Source organism: Epargyreus clarus, unplaced genomic scaffold (assembly GCF_041222505.1).
Source record: "Epargyreus clarus isolate Ecla_fem2 unplaced genomic scaffold, WU_Ecla_fem_2.2 ptg000023l, whole genome shotgun sequence".
Taxonomy (NCBI): Eukaryota; Metazoa; Arthropoda; class Insecta; order Lepidoptera; family Hesperiidae; genus Epargyreus; species Epargyreus clarus.
In genome coordinates, this window is record NW_027332230.1 from 8,652,520 (window position 1) to 8,667,038 (window position 14,519).

The following is a 14,519-nucleotide window of genomic DNA, read 5'->3' on the forward strand; positions in this document are numbered from 1 at the left end:
CGATGCGACGTCGCATCGCAAAAATCTGCGAGCTCCCTCGACGCATCGCAAGAACTTGCGAATTGATTCGCATCGCACAGTGGTTGTTGTTGTTGTTGGTCATCCTGAGAGACGCTACGCCGCACGATATCGCATCGCAGCAATTCGCATCGCAATTTTCTGCGTTGCGAATTCGCATCGCAGTTTTGTGTTCGAGCCCTAACCCGGCGTCGCTCCCTCGTCGTCGGGTACCTTTTGAAGGTTTCCCCCTCGAAGAAAAAAAAAAAAAAAAAAGGTATAGGTCACTATACTCTTTGATGGAGACCCCCTTTAATATTTAACTTTTTTTTAGTATTAGTTGTTCTAGCGGCCACAGTTATACATCCTCTGTAAAAATTTCATGTCATGTCAGTCTATCTATTACGGTTCCGGAGATATAGCACTGTGACAGCGAAGTCTTAGTAATCGGGTTCCGTTTTTATCCTTTTTGTACGGAATTAATGTAGTATTCATTAAAAATAATGTCCTTACAATGAGCAAGTTTATCTTGGTATAGAAATCAGTTTCGCAAATGACGTGAATCCAGGCCATAGAAAAAATTTCAACAATATTGTTAAAAATCTGTCATTCTGTTAGTCTTCTGGCAACATTTCATAAAATGTCACCACGTCTCAAAATATCAAAATATGTTATCGAGGTAAAACTTTTAAATTTAACATCTTAATATTATTTATTACTGTAATATATGGGATGAAAAACCCTCGGTGTTGTACAAGTGTATTGTAATTAGTAATAAAGATTCATAAATCCGTATATTCTCCCGTTTGTACGTCATCAATTGGTGTCATCCTTGCTATACAACATAATATTTTAAATAGTTCCGTAATAAAACTGCGCTATTTATTACAATAAAATAATTTACTACAATATACTAGTGTATAATGACTTAATAATATCGTAGGAATTAAAATGCATCGTATCAGTATCCGACACAATTTGTTATGTTGCAGAGGTTGTCGGCAATCGACACAAATGAAAGCACAGGATGCTTGTATGGGCTTATGTATGATGGGACGCTCTTGGTGGTGGGGCTCAGCCTTGAGTTCTTCGAGAATGAGAAGAAGACATACAGCCAGCTTCTCCTGAATCTGCCCACGGAGATAGAACTATGCGGCGTAATTAAATTTAATGACACCCTTAGTTTGGAGTCGAAACCCAAGGAGATATTACAGGTAAATTAAATTTCGCTAAACGTTTGATGTCACCAAATTTTGTTAGTTCCCATTTTTACTAAATAGGTGTCATTAGCTCATAATAATTTGCTATTATATCATTAACGTAATGTTGTTCGTAATCAGTGACAGATTCATTAAATAAGGTTGTTTAATTATTTAATTTCTTAGATAAAAGTTGACAAAGTTTCCTGATCAAGAATTTAAAAAGAGGTGTAATTTTTTGAAGTAACTATAGACACCAAATTTAAAAAACATGATATAATATTACTCAGAATGATGAAACCAAAATATTACTATTTAATATTAAATTAATGATTTTATTACAAGGATAACCTATAATGTTTATAAATAATTTATTACCTGTACATATATCCTAAAAAATAAATAAAAGGTTAAGAAAAAATATTTAAATGATGTATGCAAATTATCACAATTTTCCAGGATGTTGATATAACAGATAATCCACTTGTCATAATAATTGGAAAGAACAATGAGATGAAACCATATTTCTTGGTCCATGACAAGTTAGAAGAGACTAAGTATGAAGTGCTGGAATCTGATGAGATGTGGAAACAGTTTCTGCATGTACGCCTGAATACAGTGCTGCCTTTGACTTGTGAGGCAACTGTACCAGGTGTCAAAAATATACTTCAAAATAAAAGGAAAAAGGTATAGTATAATTTAGTAGTTAATCCAATCTGCTAATCATATTGCCACTGCGATTCATGAACAACTGTAACAAAAATAAAGCAAAACAACAATCCTGTCTTATTCCGTTCCAAAAAGTTAAATGTTAAACCTTAATAGAATTTGGTACATTCTTATATCTGATTCTGAAAAATAAACATTGGATTAAAAATGAAGGAATATGTAATATTCATTAATAACTGGATTAAATTAATTTGTACACTTTTGCAAATGTAAAATTGGCATTATCAATATAACACATAATTAATAATTATCTTGTCACACATTTAATTGTCTAAGTATAATATTTTAATTTATTCACACTATCTAAATTAACCCAATTGTTATTGTTGTTCAAAAACTTAATAAAACTATGTTAAATCGATAATCAATGTACAATTGTTTTTTAATATTTAATGTAGATAGCGTCAGGTCAGGTTTCATTCCGGATAGATGGAACATCAGTATACTTGTTTGGAGTGGCATCTGATGTTGGTATAACTGGTACAAATGTTGAATCAAATATTGGAGAGCTCATGGACTCCATGGCTGCAGAACCTTCTAAAAAGAAAAAATACAATACACAAAATATTGTAAGTAAAATATACCCAATTTATGATAAATATTTTATCATATTTCAAGTGATTATACTTTACCTTTTTATTCAACTCAAAGTATCAGTTTTCTTTGCTCTACAAATTTGTTTGTCCTGTTCTAATACCCTTACAATTTATTTTTTAATGTTTATATGAATATGTCAAAAAATTTATTAACAAAATATGTTAAATAATTGGACTATGAAATATTCAACATTATTCTAATAATTAATATTTGTAACCACTTTGTTAACCTATCTGAAGTAACTAACCTAATTAAGTACTGTTTCCAGGACATTCTACCTGTGCATTTGGTCATGAAAACAACAAGAGATATGCTGTCTGACAAACTTGTAAAAACTGCAGTCAAAATGATGACAACTCAAAGAAAACGTAAGTCAATTTATAAATAAAACCAAAAGTAGTTTTAGTATCTCTATGTATGATCATGTTAAGAGGTTTTTTAGAAGCTATGAGAGGTCTTTGCTGTCATGAACAGCTTTTTTGACTCATTGAAATGTTTGCCTAAGTATGAGACTTTCACTCTTCATTTTTTGGGACTAGTGTTGACCATAAACTTTGTAAACATGAATTACCCATTTTGCCTTTTTAATTCAATTTTGTCTATCTTGGTGAATGATTATATTATTTTTTGTTATTATTTATAGCCGCGTTTTGCATAAGCATGCCATTAAGAGTAGACACACTTGCAATGATCCACCGCAGCACAAAGCTATCGGAACTGTACACAGTGCTAGTGGAGGCGACATGTCGCTCACTGAGGTTATTAGAAACTGTCTTGCTGGAACAAATAGGTATGTATATGTCAATTTATAGTGGAAGAAAACAATTATGAAAATAAATTATATGTACAAAAATTAACTGTGTGTTTAACACAATTTCGCATAAATAAATCAATACAAAAATCAAGAATGTGACAAATATCGTACATACATCATATACATGTAGTACATAAATACTTTTATTTAAAAACATGTGAATTGTAATATGTATTTGTAGGTCAAGAAGGAATTGGTGACGGCGCTGGTTTACGTCTGCCAGAAACTTTTCACTATTTGCCCCCTGAATTGGGGCATTTTCTTACAAGGATTGTACCTAAGGGAATACCTGACGAAAGTATGGGTAAGTTTTCAACATCATCCTGGTAAAGTTGGGTACAGATATTAATAGTAATAATATAGTAAGGTATAGTCCGCGAGGTCTAAGCTAAGCTTTACATTAGTGTGAGTGAACACAAAAGTAGAGTCAGATAAAAACTTTCAAAAATTACTTTTATCATTTTTAGTTACGTACATAAAATTATAAAACGAGGTATTTTTGTAGTAAAAAATATTTTTACAATATGCAATGAAATTAACTAAATCAACTTTAGTATTTAAACCCACCATTTCGTTACATTGTACAACTTTATAATAAGAGCTTGTCTCGAAATTTTTCGCGAAAAGCTAGATAGAATCAGCTAGGTCTGTGAATTGAGAATTAGACCTCGCGGACTATAACAATAGTAACTTACACATTGAAATAGAATATAGAGTTACTTATCCTCCTCCTCCTCCTTGCATCGTTCTCCTCAATGCTGGGGGTCGTGGTCTCTATTAGTTATCTTTCTCTTTATGATCTCGCGCCATCTGCCTCTATTTTCGGCTATGTGTAGAGCATTGTATACTGTGGTGTCGAGATTTGTGGGGATTTGTCAGACCAACGCATCGGACTGCGCCCCCGGGGTCTCTTGCCTTCAACTTTTCCAGTTACCAGAAGCTTTTCCAGGTTCTCGCCTCTTCTCCTGGCAATGTGGCCGGAAAACTCAGAAATTCTGCGGAGGCTGATGGTTGACAGTCAACATGAGTTACTTATATTACTAGTAATATAGTGAAGGTTGCCTTTTATTTCACTTGGCTCTTCAGTTGTATGGTGTACTTTCTGTTATGTACTTTTTCTGGTATCTGTTATAAACCTCAATTTTACCATGCCACATTTATAACATTTTTATAATTTCATTAGAAACATTTAGTTAAACTGTTATGATTTTCAACTAACCTTTCATTGCCAGAATCTGAGCGAAGATCGTTACACGAGCAGCTGGGCTTACGTCTCGACCGGCCAGTGTTCCGACGGGGTAACGCGCACGTGATTGCCGGCACAAACTCTCGGTTGGTGTCCCCCCACGAGGCGTTACCAGCTCGCACCAATACAGCGCTGGTACGCGGACGTTGTACGTACCATCACTACATGCAGGATAACTTCAATGATGACGGCTGGGGTTGCGCATACCGCTCTATGCAGACTATATTTTCGTGGTTTAGGTAAGTTTCTTTTCTCTACACAGAACTTGTAATCTATGACTCTAATAGATATTTAAAAAATATTTAACTCTAATTTTAAAAAATCTCCATCTATTTTGGTGCAGTATTTTATTTTAAAATATTGATATTTGAAATGGCCAGATTACTTTTCACTTCACTGATCAAAGATTTTTAATATAGTATTATTGTGTTTGTAAAAGTAAATCATTATTCAAATTAGAATTACGATTTCAGATTTCAAGGATACACAACTGTTGATATACCAACGCACAGAGAAATCCAACAGTGCCTAGTTAAAATTGGAGATAAGCCTTCGTCATTTTTGGGATCGAAACAATGGATTGGTTCGACAGAAGTGATGTTTTGTTTGGAGACACTCCTCGATGTACAGTCCAGGATTATATTCGCTAACACGGGTGCGGACCTACAAAATTATACTCCAGAACTCATTCATCACTTTCAGAAACATGGAAGTCCGATTATGATTGGTAAGTTAATCTTATATATAAAATTCTCGTGTCACAATGTTAGTTACCATATTCCTTCGAAACGGCTTCACCTATTTTCACCTAATTTTATGTGTATATTCAGTAGGTCTGAGAATCGGCTACTATCTACTTTTCACACCCTTTCACAAGTGGTAAGGGTAGTTCACCCTTAACATTTTTTATTTATATGGCAACACAACATATGCTGGGTCAGCTAGTTTTACAATATATTTTTAAATATTATAACTGTCAGATTTTTATGAGGGGTTTTTAATCACTTAAAAGTGTCTACCTAATGGGCATGGGCCATTGGTTTAAAAACATATTTTGCTTGACAGGTGGTGGAGTTTTGGCCCATACAATCATCGGCGTGGAGTATAATGATACGACAAATGAAACCCGTTATCTCATTTTGGATCCTCACTATACCGGCGCAGATGATCTTTCCGTCGTTTTAAGTAAGGGATGGTGTGGTTGGAAAAACTCTGACTTTTGGAACAAGACAGCTCATTATAATCTGTGCTTGCCACAGACAAAACCGTGCATATAAAACTGATTCATGATTTTAGTTGTAGCTCCATAACATTTTTGTCCAAAACCAATGTACTGCTATCAGTTAATAAATTCAATTATTTAAATATCGACCAATTTCTGTGATATTGTGCTATAAACTGCACTATTGCTTCAAAATATCATTCATATATTTGTATGGAATGTTGTATTTATTATTGCTCAACAGTTGTATAACATGTTATTTAAAGTTAGAGACAGATTATTGGGGCATGCTGCACGTTATTCTAGTATTGAACTTAAGCATTACGCGATAAATAGTGCAACGAGACATCATGTTCTCCTGTCACAATAATATGTTTCTATCACAATTATTAAACTCAGAAAGTTACAGCACAATGTTGTGATGTTTTTAGGTACAAGCTAGACATTGTTCTATAAGATATAGGGCAATTTTTAAACATGATAAGTACTCTTATATGAAGCATTTTTAGACTTGGCAAGACTGTTTGGGTTGTGTACACGTATTCTTTTTAATTCACGAGTTTCTACACGTGGTTCAGCCCGTGCGTTTCTTTATCCCTCCAACACCCACCCTTTAGTAAGGGAGTAGCATAGTTACTCTCAAATTTTCTACTACCCTTAAAAACCCAAAATAATTCCGTCAAATCGGTTCAATCGTTCCTACTCTTTACATAACAAACGGTCAGCCAGTATTCGAAGTATTTCTTTAGGTATTTTTTTTTTTAATTTTGGTTATACGTTTGCATAAGCTTTTTAGGTCATTATAACTTAGAAAAGACAGTTATTTCCAAGTAAATGAACCCATTATCGAGTTAAATTTTATAATGCAATGAAATGTGAATGTATGTACTGGATTATAGATAGCACATTGCTAAACGTTGAAAAAAAGAAGTTGCTTATGAACGAGTGAAGCGCCATCTGTACTATGCAGTCTTCCATGCACTAAAAACAGAAGTTTGCGTTAGAGATTGTGAAATTAATTTTAATAGGCATTGTTATTTGATGATACTTGCAGTTACTGCATCAAGTTATATTACTCGAGATATGGATAAGAGTTAAGTAAACGACCTTTGATGAAAGAATCACACACTATCTCGTTCAATAATCGGAAAAGTGTATAATTTTAAAGAAACATTTATAAAAAGTTTTGAGAAAAACATTATCATCTTTTTAGTTTTCTAAGGTTCACATTGAATGTTGAAGTTACTTGTGAAACGTAATTGTGTGCGTTCTGTGCTCACAACTCATATTGTGAACTGTTATAAATTACATATTGAATGTATCCATTCATTGATCATCGTGGGTTGAAGGTTACATTATTTTACCTGCATTTTATATTATGTTAACGCATGTGATTAACACAACTCGCCATCACGATTAACAAACAAATGTATTTAATATTAATTCTCTTATAGCTTAATTGCATTTTTATTATTATGACAGAGTATTGAAGGCATGTAAGTTGAATGATATTGTTATATTTTGTACCAATTAAATTATGATACAATATCTTATATTCTTTTACTTGTACCTTTGAGTAATAAAAATAATATCATAATTTACATAACACTTTATTTACAATAAACAGTAACTTATTGATACTTTAATTTAAATATGTACTTAATTCTACAAATACTTATATTTAAATCACAGAAAAAACAATGTTTTGGGCAAAGTACAGATATTGTATTTCGAAGGATGGAAACCAGAAAGAATGTTTTTAATTATAACTGAAATAATTTTCAACCAGCATTAGCTATTACTTTTTAAACATTAAAAGGTAAGTAAATAGCTATAACATTCAAACCTGGTGAAATTCGTTGTAAATATGTATTGACCTGTTCAATGATAAATGTTACAAAACAGAATATAACATATAATTTGCAATTATATAAATAAATACAAACAGTCCTACGGCAACGATGGAATTCAAAGTCGATCCGAGTTTTAAATAAAAAATGCGACGATAATCATAAATAAAAATGGGTAGTTTTTATAATAAGAATTAAAAGTTAACTTTATATTAATTTGTTAGCAGTCCTAAGCTTTGAGTCTTTGCACGTGTTTTACACTTAATGCACGGTGTTAAACAAAATAGCCAAACCAGTATGGTGAATTCTGTATCTTATAATACACAGAATTAAACGACAAAGTGAATTTATTGGCTTGCGTTAGGAATTTTTGGTTAATTTGTCTTTGTGCACAGTTGCAGAATTATCATACCTATATGTTCTAGTTGATTATTTATCTATTTATTGCTATAGATAATACCGTTATATTTTAATATAATATCCTACCTACAAATCTCTTGTACATAAAGACGATGGATTTTTATTCGGAAGCTCACTGCGCATTACCTCAGCATGACCTATATTTATATGTAATCATATCTTTAGCCAATATAAGTATAGTCCGCGCCAAACTGCTAGTCCGCTCTGAAGTCGTTGCGCACATCTACACGCATATACTCCGTAACAACGTAAGGGCACAATAACGCAACTAAGTACCCGTGTGCGAGAGCGGGCAGCGGACGGGTGCCAATTAGGTATTGGGTAAAATTTGCTATTGCGACGCGACTCGTTTCTATATTCAGAGCGGACTAGAAGTTTGAAGAGGCCTATACCTCATTTAAACATTTTATTTGTTTATATTTGCGTAATTATAATAATAAGGCCAAAATCCACAAAACACCGCTGCCAAGATGTCATATCCTTCAAAAGGGTGGTTTAATACAATTTAAAAAAGAGAGCAACACTCAATTTACTTTAATTATTGTTTTCCAACAATTTATATATAAAAAAACTGATACTGTTCTTAGATAACAATCTATTCCCTATCGTTTACTATACCAAAGATTTTCATACACCCTCATATGTACTATAAATAAGCACTCTGAACCTTTTTAAGATACACACATAACGAGGATAGTAGTTGCATATCAAGGTGCTTAGAAAATGGTTCATCTAAGCACCTTGATGGTAGTGTTGTTACAGTAGCAGTATGGAAAGACATCACTTGTCTATCAGTCGTATTCCCAACATTATAATTTATGATATCACCTTCACGAAAGCTTTATTGTACTGCAGTAAGACTTCCTTAAAGCACAAAACTATTGAATAATACAATTTAGAATTATTAACTATTATTAACATCCTGTATAAATACCTCCTTTTCACTATAGAATTTCTAAATCACAATGCCGAATCTGCGGAAACTTTTTCTGTAAAGAAAGATTTGCGAAATTAGTAAGTACATTTAAATAAATCTTGAATTATTATTTATCTAAGTCTAAGTAATGCCCAATTGTTATTTTAAAAGAAAAGGCTATAGAATACAGACATCTATTTATAGAAAACTTATTCAATGTTCGTGCAACCACGAACATTTATTACGGTTCTTATACACAATTTGCAACTTCGCCTAACCATTGAATTTGCAATTTCAAATTTATTTTAACAGAAGTTACTGTTAAAATAAATTTGAAAAATAAAAACTAAAATATATAACTTGTACGGGAACTTTTCCTGTAAACCATATTTTATGTTAACGTATTTCGTTATCTTACCCTCAGTTTCAATTCTATCCTATCGATCTCGCCACCTAACATATCAACTATATTTTCGCCATGTTTCAGGAGGAACGCTTCTACGTCATCTATAGTCTCTATTTTCTTCATATCCTGTAAAAAAATATCCGTACATAGTATTTTATCGATAATTATTTATAAAACTTTGTCATAAGTAAAAAAAAATTACCTCTAACAAGACATTCAAATCATGCTTTTCTAGATATGACCTTGTAAGGGCTCTTCCATCGAAGTCGACTTCAGCCTAAAACATGAAATATTAATGTAGAAATAATATTTCTATAAGTCAAGTTTGGAAAAAAGCTTATTGTAAAAAAATAAGAAACCTTGTATCGGATGAGGTTGCTTCCAATGTCTATGCCCTTTACGTCGTGAATGGCTCGAATCATGAAATCCCTTTCCAATACACTATTTATTTCATCTAATTGTTCTTGTGGTATTGACCTAAAAGTATAATAAACACAGTATTATATTGTCTTGAATACAAAACAATCTACTCGGCTGCAAAATATAATAATCTAGGCATATCAATCAATCATATTTTACGATAACAACATTAACAACAGGGCTGGTTCACTTAATACAAGAATGAAATAAAATATGTGCAGTCATTAGGACTACTGAAAATAATGCCAAATTAAAACTGTGTTTTTAAAGAAGTTTTCACTTCAAAAAACTAAGTTACAGCGTGTATCATAGATTAGTAAAGATTACTCACTCCTAACAAGAAAATGTAACCAGTTTTGACAATTGAAATTGTCAGTCATCTATTTTCGTGTTTGAAAAATACTAAAAAAATGTAGTTTTTAGACCATTTACGAATGAAACGATATTTCTCCGCACTTTTTCTTCGATTTATGTTTTTGCACCACTTAACGCGGAACATTTCGGCATTGTTCCGCGTAAATTACACCATGACAGTCATTAAATGGCTGACACGTGGTCAGCCATTTAATGACTGTTATGGTGCCATTTAATGGCATCCTTCAATTACAAGGCGGTGTGATATGTATACTTATCTATGGTGTGTATGTACAAACATTACCTTCCAACCAACGCTCCAACGTTACTAAGAATGATGAAGGAAGCAACGCCACCCAGTAGCGTGCCCACTAGCAGGCTGCCGATGGCGTCGGGCAGCGGGTTGCCGGTGTACTGCGAGATGGCCATGCAACTCGCCGCCACGATGACACCCGCCACCGCCGCCGTGTCCTCCAACAACACCACGTTCACTGACGGATCGGAGCTACGCATTACTGAAAATTTACACGAACTTATTACAAACGGAAAGTATTTTTCTTTTTATACACAATATGGGAGTTGCAGACTAGCATGCAGTGCACCTGATGGTAAGTGGCGACTGCCACCCATAGATATCTGCAATAGACCCCAGATAGGATTAGATATTCCTTCCTGAGGTCGGCTACAGATGCGCTGCTACCCCTGAGGACTAAGCTGGAACGCCTCGGAAAAGTATGTCTCCCTTACCACAAACCAGAACTCCCTTACCCTTCAAACCAGAACACAGCAGCGCTTAACACTGCTGTTATAAAGCAGAAATAGGTAGCGGTGGAGCCGCTGGAATTGAACAAAAGGTTCTACCACCTTCAAAAGTAGTGTTTAGTATAAAAAAAAAATGCCTTTATTAAGTTTTTTTCCTGCGTCAAGGGAGATTTGCAGTGCATTCATGAGACACTGGATGAATGGAAATGAGCTGTTTAGCCATGAGCTCGCAGTAACCGCATTTGTTAAGTCATTCAGTCGTATTTATATGTCATCGCCATAATTATTGTAGCTTATGCTGACGATTTAAGCATAGTATGTTATTCTGGGCGGGTTTCGAATGGCGCTATTAAATTAAATCTATGAATATTAATAACTTTTCTCACACTACAATTTTATTGTCCTCCAATCAACTTTGCCATAATACTTAACTAGTATCGTCAAAAGTAAAAGGTATAAAAAATCATAGCAATTGGTTCAAGTGAAAGTGAATGGGATTCCTTATTTAGAAAAACATCTTACTATATTCGGATAGAGACACATTCGCTTCTTTAGCGCCTTTCCTGATAGCATTTAACGCAACCATCAATGTAGCGCCTTCTGAAACTACAGCCCCGCCCAAGACGAAGTATGCCTAAAATCAAACAATGCTTTGAAATAAATTACAATAAGTATAATTATGATTATAGACCGAATTTTGGAACTGACAAATTATATCATGACTGTCCTCATAACTGTACCTGCACCTTAGACATTCAACGATAATGGAATATGTATAATAATATATGTACAAAAAATCCCTAATTATGCTTAAAATCACTTTATAATTATGTTTTAGTAAATAAACACGAATTTTGTCATTGTTTCCAAATATAATCTCATAATTTAACTAATTTTGTGTATGACACATAAAATTCACCGTCTATGTTTTACAGCGAGTTCACATGATGCTATTAATAGCTAAAAAGTCTTATAAACATTTACCCAGTAAAAGTCATGCAGGGGCGCAGGATCTAGGATCCCTGTTACTCCGTGATAAAAGGAAAGTCCAGAGCCAACACAGAAGATTCCCACACCAGATATCAACGAAGATACATATCTCATGTTGGTATAACCATATGGATGATCTGGATCTGCAATCTGAATAATGGATTTTAAGAATGTAATAAAGCTTAAATTATTATAATTACAAAAAAATGGTTGTGATAAATAAGTACATTTGTCCATAACAGTTTTGCATACTGAAAATATAATAATGTACTATGACTATGTAACAATAAATACTTTAATATAGACAAGGTCTTATTGTCATAGGTGCAATAATTCATTTTATTTATGTACACATGTATAGCCTTGTAAGTAAAACATAATTACATTGTTTTATATAATTCAGAAATTGATCATGAATTTTTCATCATATCATTGAAAAACATAATTCCTTACCAGAATAAGTTAACAAATCAAAATTGCAAACTTTTCATAGCAGCTATTTAAATTGTATGGTGAGAGAAATATTTAATAATTCATAAGTTGTGATATCTGTTTACTTACTTATTTATTCACCCTATAAAGTATGCAATCCTAATGCTTATTATAATAAATAAATAAATATAAATATATATATATATGTGTATGTAGGTCGACTTATCAACAAAAACACGCCTGGTATCCATACAAGACTTACTTGAACAGATTTATGAATTCCATATGCCAAGATTAACTGATTAACAGTATCAGCTAAAGAGTGAATGCATTCTGAAAATAAACTATGTGATCCAGTGTAGAACCATGCGCATAGTTTGAATAGAAAGTTACACCCATTGCTGGAAAAAATAAATATGATTATAAGCAATTTGTAAATTGTATTTTGCAAGATGAATATCAGAAAATATAGTAATAAAACTTGAATAAGTCACATACATGCCAATAGCAGTAAGAACCACTCTCCCTGATGTTGTCTTTAAGCCAACTTCCTCCACTCCGTGTTTAAGACGTTTATGACTCATTTCCCTCCTGTAATTCCTGAGCCTTCTTTTTACAGTAAACACATCTGAAAAGGGCAAATAAATAAATTAGTATTGCAATAACCTACGTACATACATTTTCATAAATTCTCCCATCACTGCTAGACATGGAACTTAAAGGCAAATTGTGGATTTGCAGATTTCATACATATTCTATATAATAATATATGTGCCATGATGAATAAATAAAAAGCAACTTACCCTGTTCATATCTTCTCCTATCTAATTCTCTTCTCAAAAGTTCTTTTTCTAGTGATTCTTTAGATCCCCACACCTATAGAAAGTAATAAGCTTTAAACATTTAATTGGTGTAAATATATAAATTACAAAAGTGATTACAAAACCATCTTCATAAATTAAATGAATATCAATATATTCCCAAACAGAGAGGAGAATAAGGCTCTGCATCGAGGATTTCAGTTCTCTAATACAGATTAGAAGAAAAATATTGTTTACATATAAGTGAGCATTTATAAATTCTATATTTACCTTAAAAATGTCTCAGTTTTTACAAACCTCTATAGCTTTAGCTTCCACATCTTTTCTATAATAAACAGTAATTGGTGGTTCCGACTCATATGGTGATCGACGGAGTACTTTAGGCAGGGACTCTAAGTCCGACTGCTTTAATAGATACTCAGTCATTGCTCTCATTGGGGTGATGAAATTCCGTTCAGTGTAAGAAGCAGAGAAGTCAATTAGGAGCCTTTTCTTTACTGAAAGTTTATTTTATGAATTTAGAATGTAAAAAAGGCAATAACTGATGCAGTAAATAAAATTTGGAAAATATATCATTTTAAAATAACACATTTAATTTAGTGTAATATTTTTATTATTATGGATTAAATGAAGACGAAAAATATCAATGAAAGGATGAGATGAAAATAAAAAGGTGTATAAAACATAGTGCATTACTTGGTTTAGCAACTGCCTGTTTCGCCCCAGCGTCTGCCGGTTGACTCTTTTCGATGGTAACTTTAGTGACCACCTTATCTTTATCTGTCTCTGTTTTGACTATGATGTCTGATGTGGACTTGGTGTCTAGCAACCTCCGCGTATCCTGATCACTTCCTGAAGCCAACTTAGCTGCGAACTCTTTAGCATCTTGAGTATCACTTTTATCATAGAAGTAAGCTGAAGTATGAATATGTCTAAATGTTGTGGTATTGGTCTTAGATAAGGTTACATTTCCACCGTAGCGAAAAATCCGGCACGCACCGATACATATCGAATTAAAATTCTTCGACTGTATATATTGTCGGCCTAATTTTCTATATATTGTAGTGGCAGCCGTAGGCAACATAATCATTTTCATAAACTAGAAAATATACGCCTAAAATAATATTTTTCGTTTCTTAAAACATACTACTAGCACATTATTCACATGAATTACAAATTATACTTATTTACAATGAAAAATACATTTGTTTATAACAATTAAATAAACTTTAACTTCAATCACAAGAGTTATATAGTTCGGCACTTACTATTAAAATGTAACGAAATGAATGAAAGTGACATTTGATTTAATGAAGTACAGAATGTGACAGTTGACGTTGTCTG

At 33.0% G+C, this 14,519-nt stretch overlaps 2 protein-coding genes across 2 annotated transcripts; one reads left to right on the forward strand and one right to left on the reverse strand.

Moving 5' to 3' along the window:
- Positions 1–591: 591 nt before the first annotated feature.
- Ufsp2 (UFM1 specific peptidase 2) lies at positions 592–6,092 on the forward strand. Its single transcript, XM_073085676.1, has 10 exons — positions 592–676; positions 990–1,211; positions 1,656–1,883; positions 2,324–2,494; positions 2,791–2,890; positions 3,166–3,312; positions 3,518–3,640; positions 4,569–4,821; positions 5,056–5,309; positions 5,648–6,092. Exons 1-10 carry the CDS (start codon positions 638–640, stop codon positions 5,857–5,859), a joined length of 1,749 nt encoding a protein of 582 aa, XP_072941777.1. The 5' UTR covers positions 592–637; the 3' UTR covers positions 5,860–6,092.
- Positions 6,093–7,398: 1,306 nt separating this feature from the next.
- ZnT49B (solute carrier family 30 member 9) lies at positions 7,399–14,464 on the reverse strand. The gene is made up of 12 exons (XM_073085675.1): positions 13,872–14,464; positions 13,473–13,672; positions 13,158–13,230; positions 12,853–12,982; positions 12,617–12,755; positions 11,917–12,072; positions 11,455–11,566; positions 10,475–10,685; positions 9,756–9,873; positions 9,599–9,673; positions 9,409–9,522; positions 7,399–9,063 (listed from the first exon to the last, which is right to left on the reverse strand). Exons 1-12 carry the CDS (start codon positions 14,269–14,271, stop codon positions 9,019–9,021), a joined length of 1,773 nt encoding a protein of 590 aa, XP_072941776.1. The 5' UTR covers positions 14,272–14,464; the 3' UTR covers positions 7,399–9,018.
- Between the last annotated feature and the right edge of the window lie 55 nt (positions 14,465–14,519).

Coding starts and splice junctions, on each gene's coding strand:
- Ufsp2 (XM_073085676.1), top strand. CDS start 638: ATGTCACCACGTCTCAAAATATCAAAATATGTTATCGAG. Junction 677..989: donor TATCAAAATATGTTATCGAG/GTAAAACTTTTA, acceptor GTTATGTTGCAG/AGGTTGTCGGCAATCGACAC. Junction 4,822..5,055: donor ACTATATTTTCGTGGTTTAG/GTAAGTTTCTTT, acceptor TTACGATTTCAG/ATTTCAAGGATACACAACTG.
- ZnT49B (XM_073085675.1), bottom strand. CDS start 14,271: ATGAAAATGATTATGTTGCCTACGGCTGCCACTACAATATATAGAAAA. Junction 10,686..11,454: donor TGTGTCTCTATCCGAATATA/GTAAGATGTTTT, acceptor GTAAATTTTCAG/TAATGCGTAGCTCCGATCCG. Junction 9,064..9,408: donor GGATAGAATTGAAACTGAGG/GTAAGATAACGA, acceptor CTTTCTTTACAG/AAAAAGTTTCCGCAGATTCG.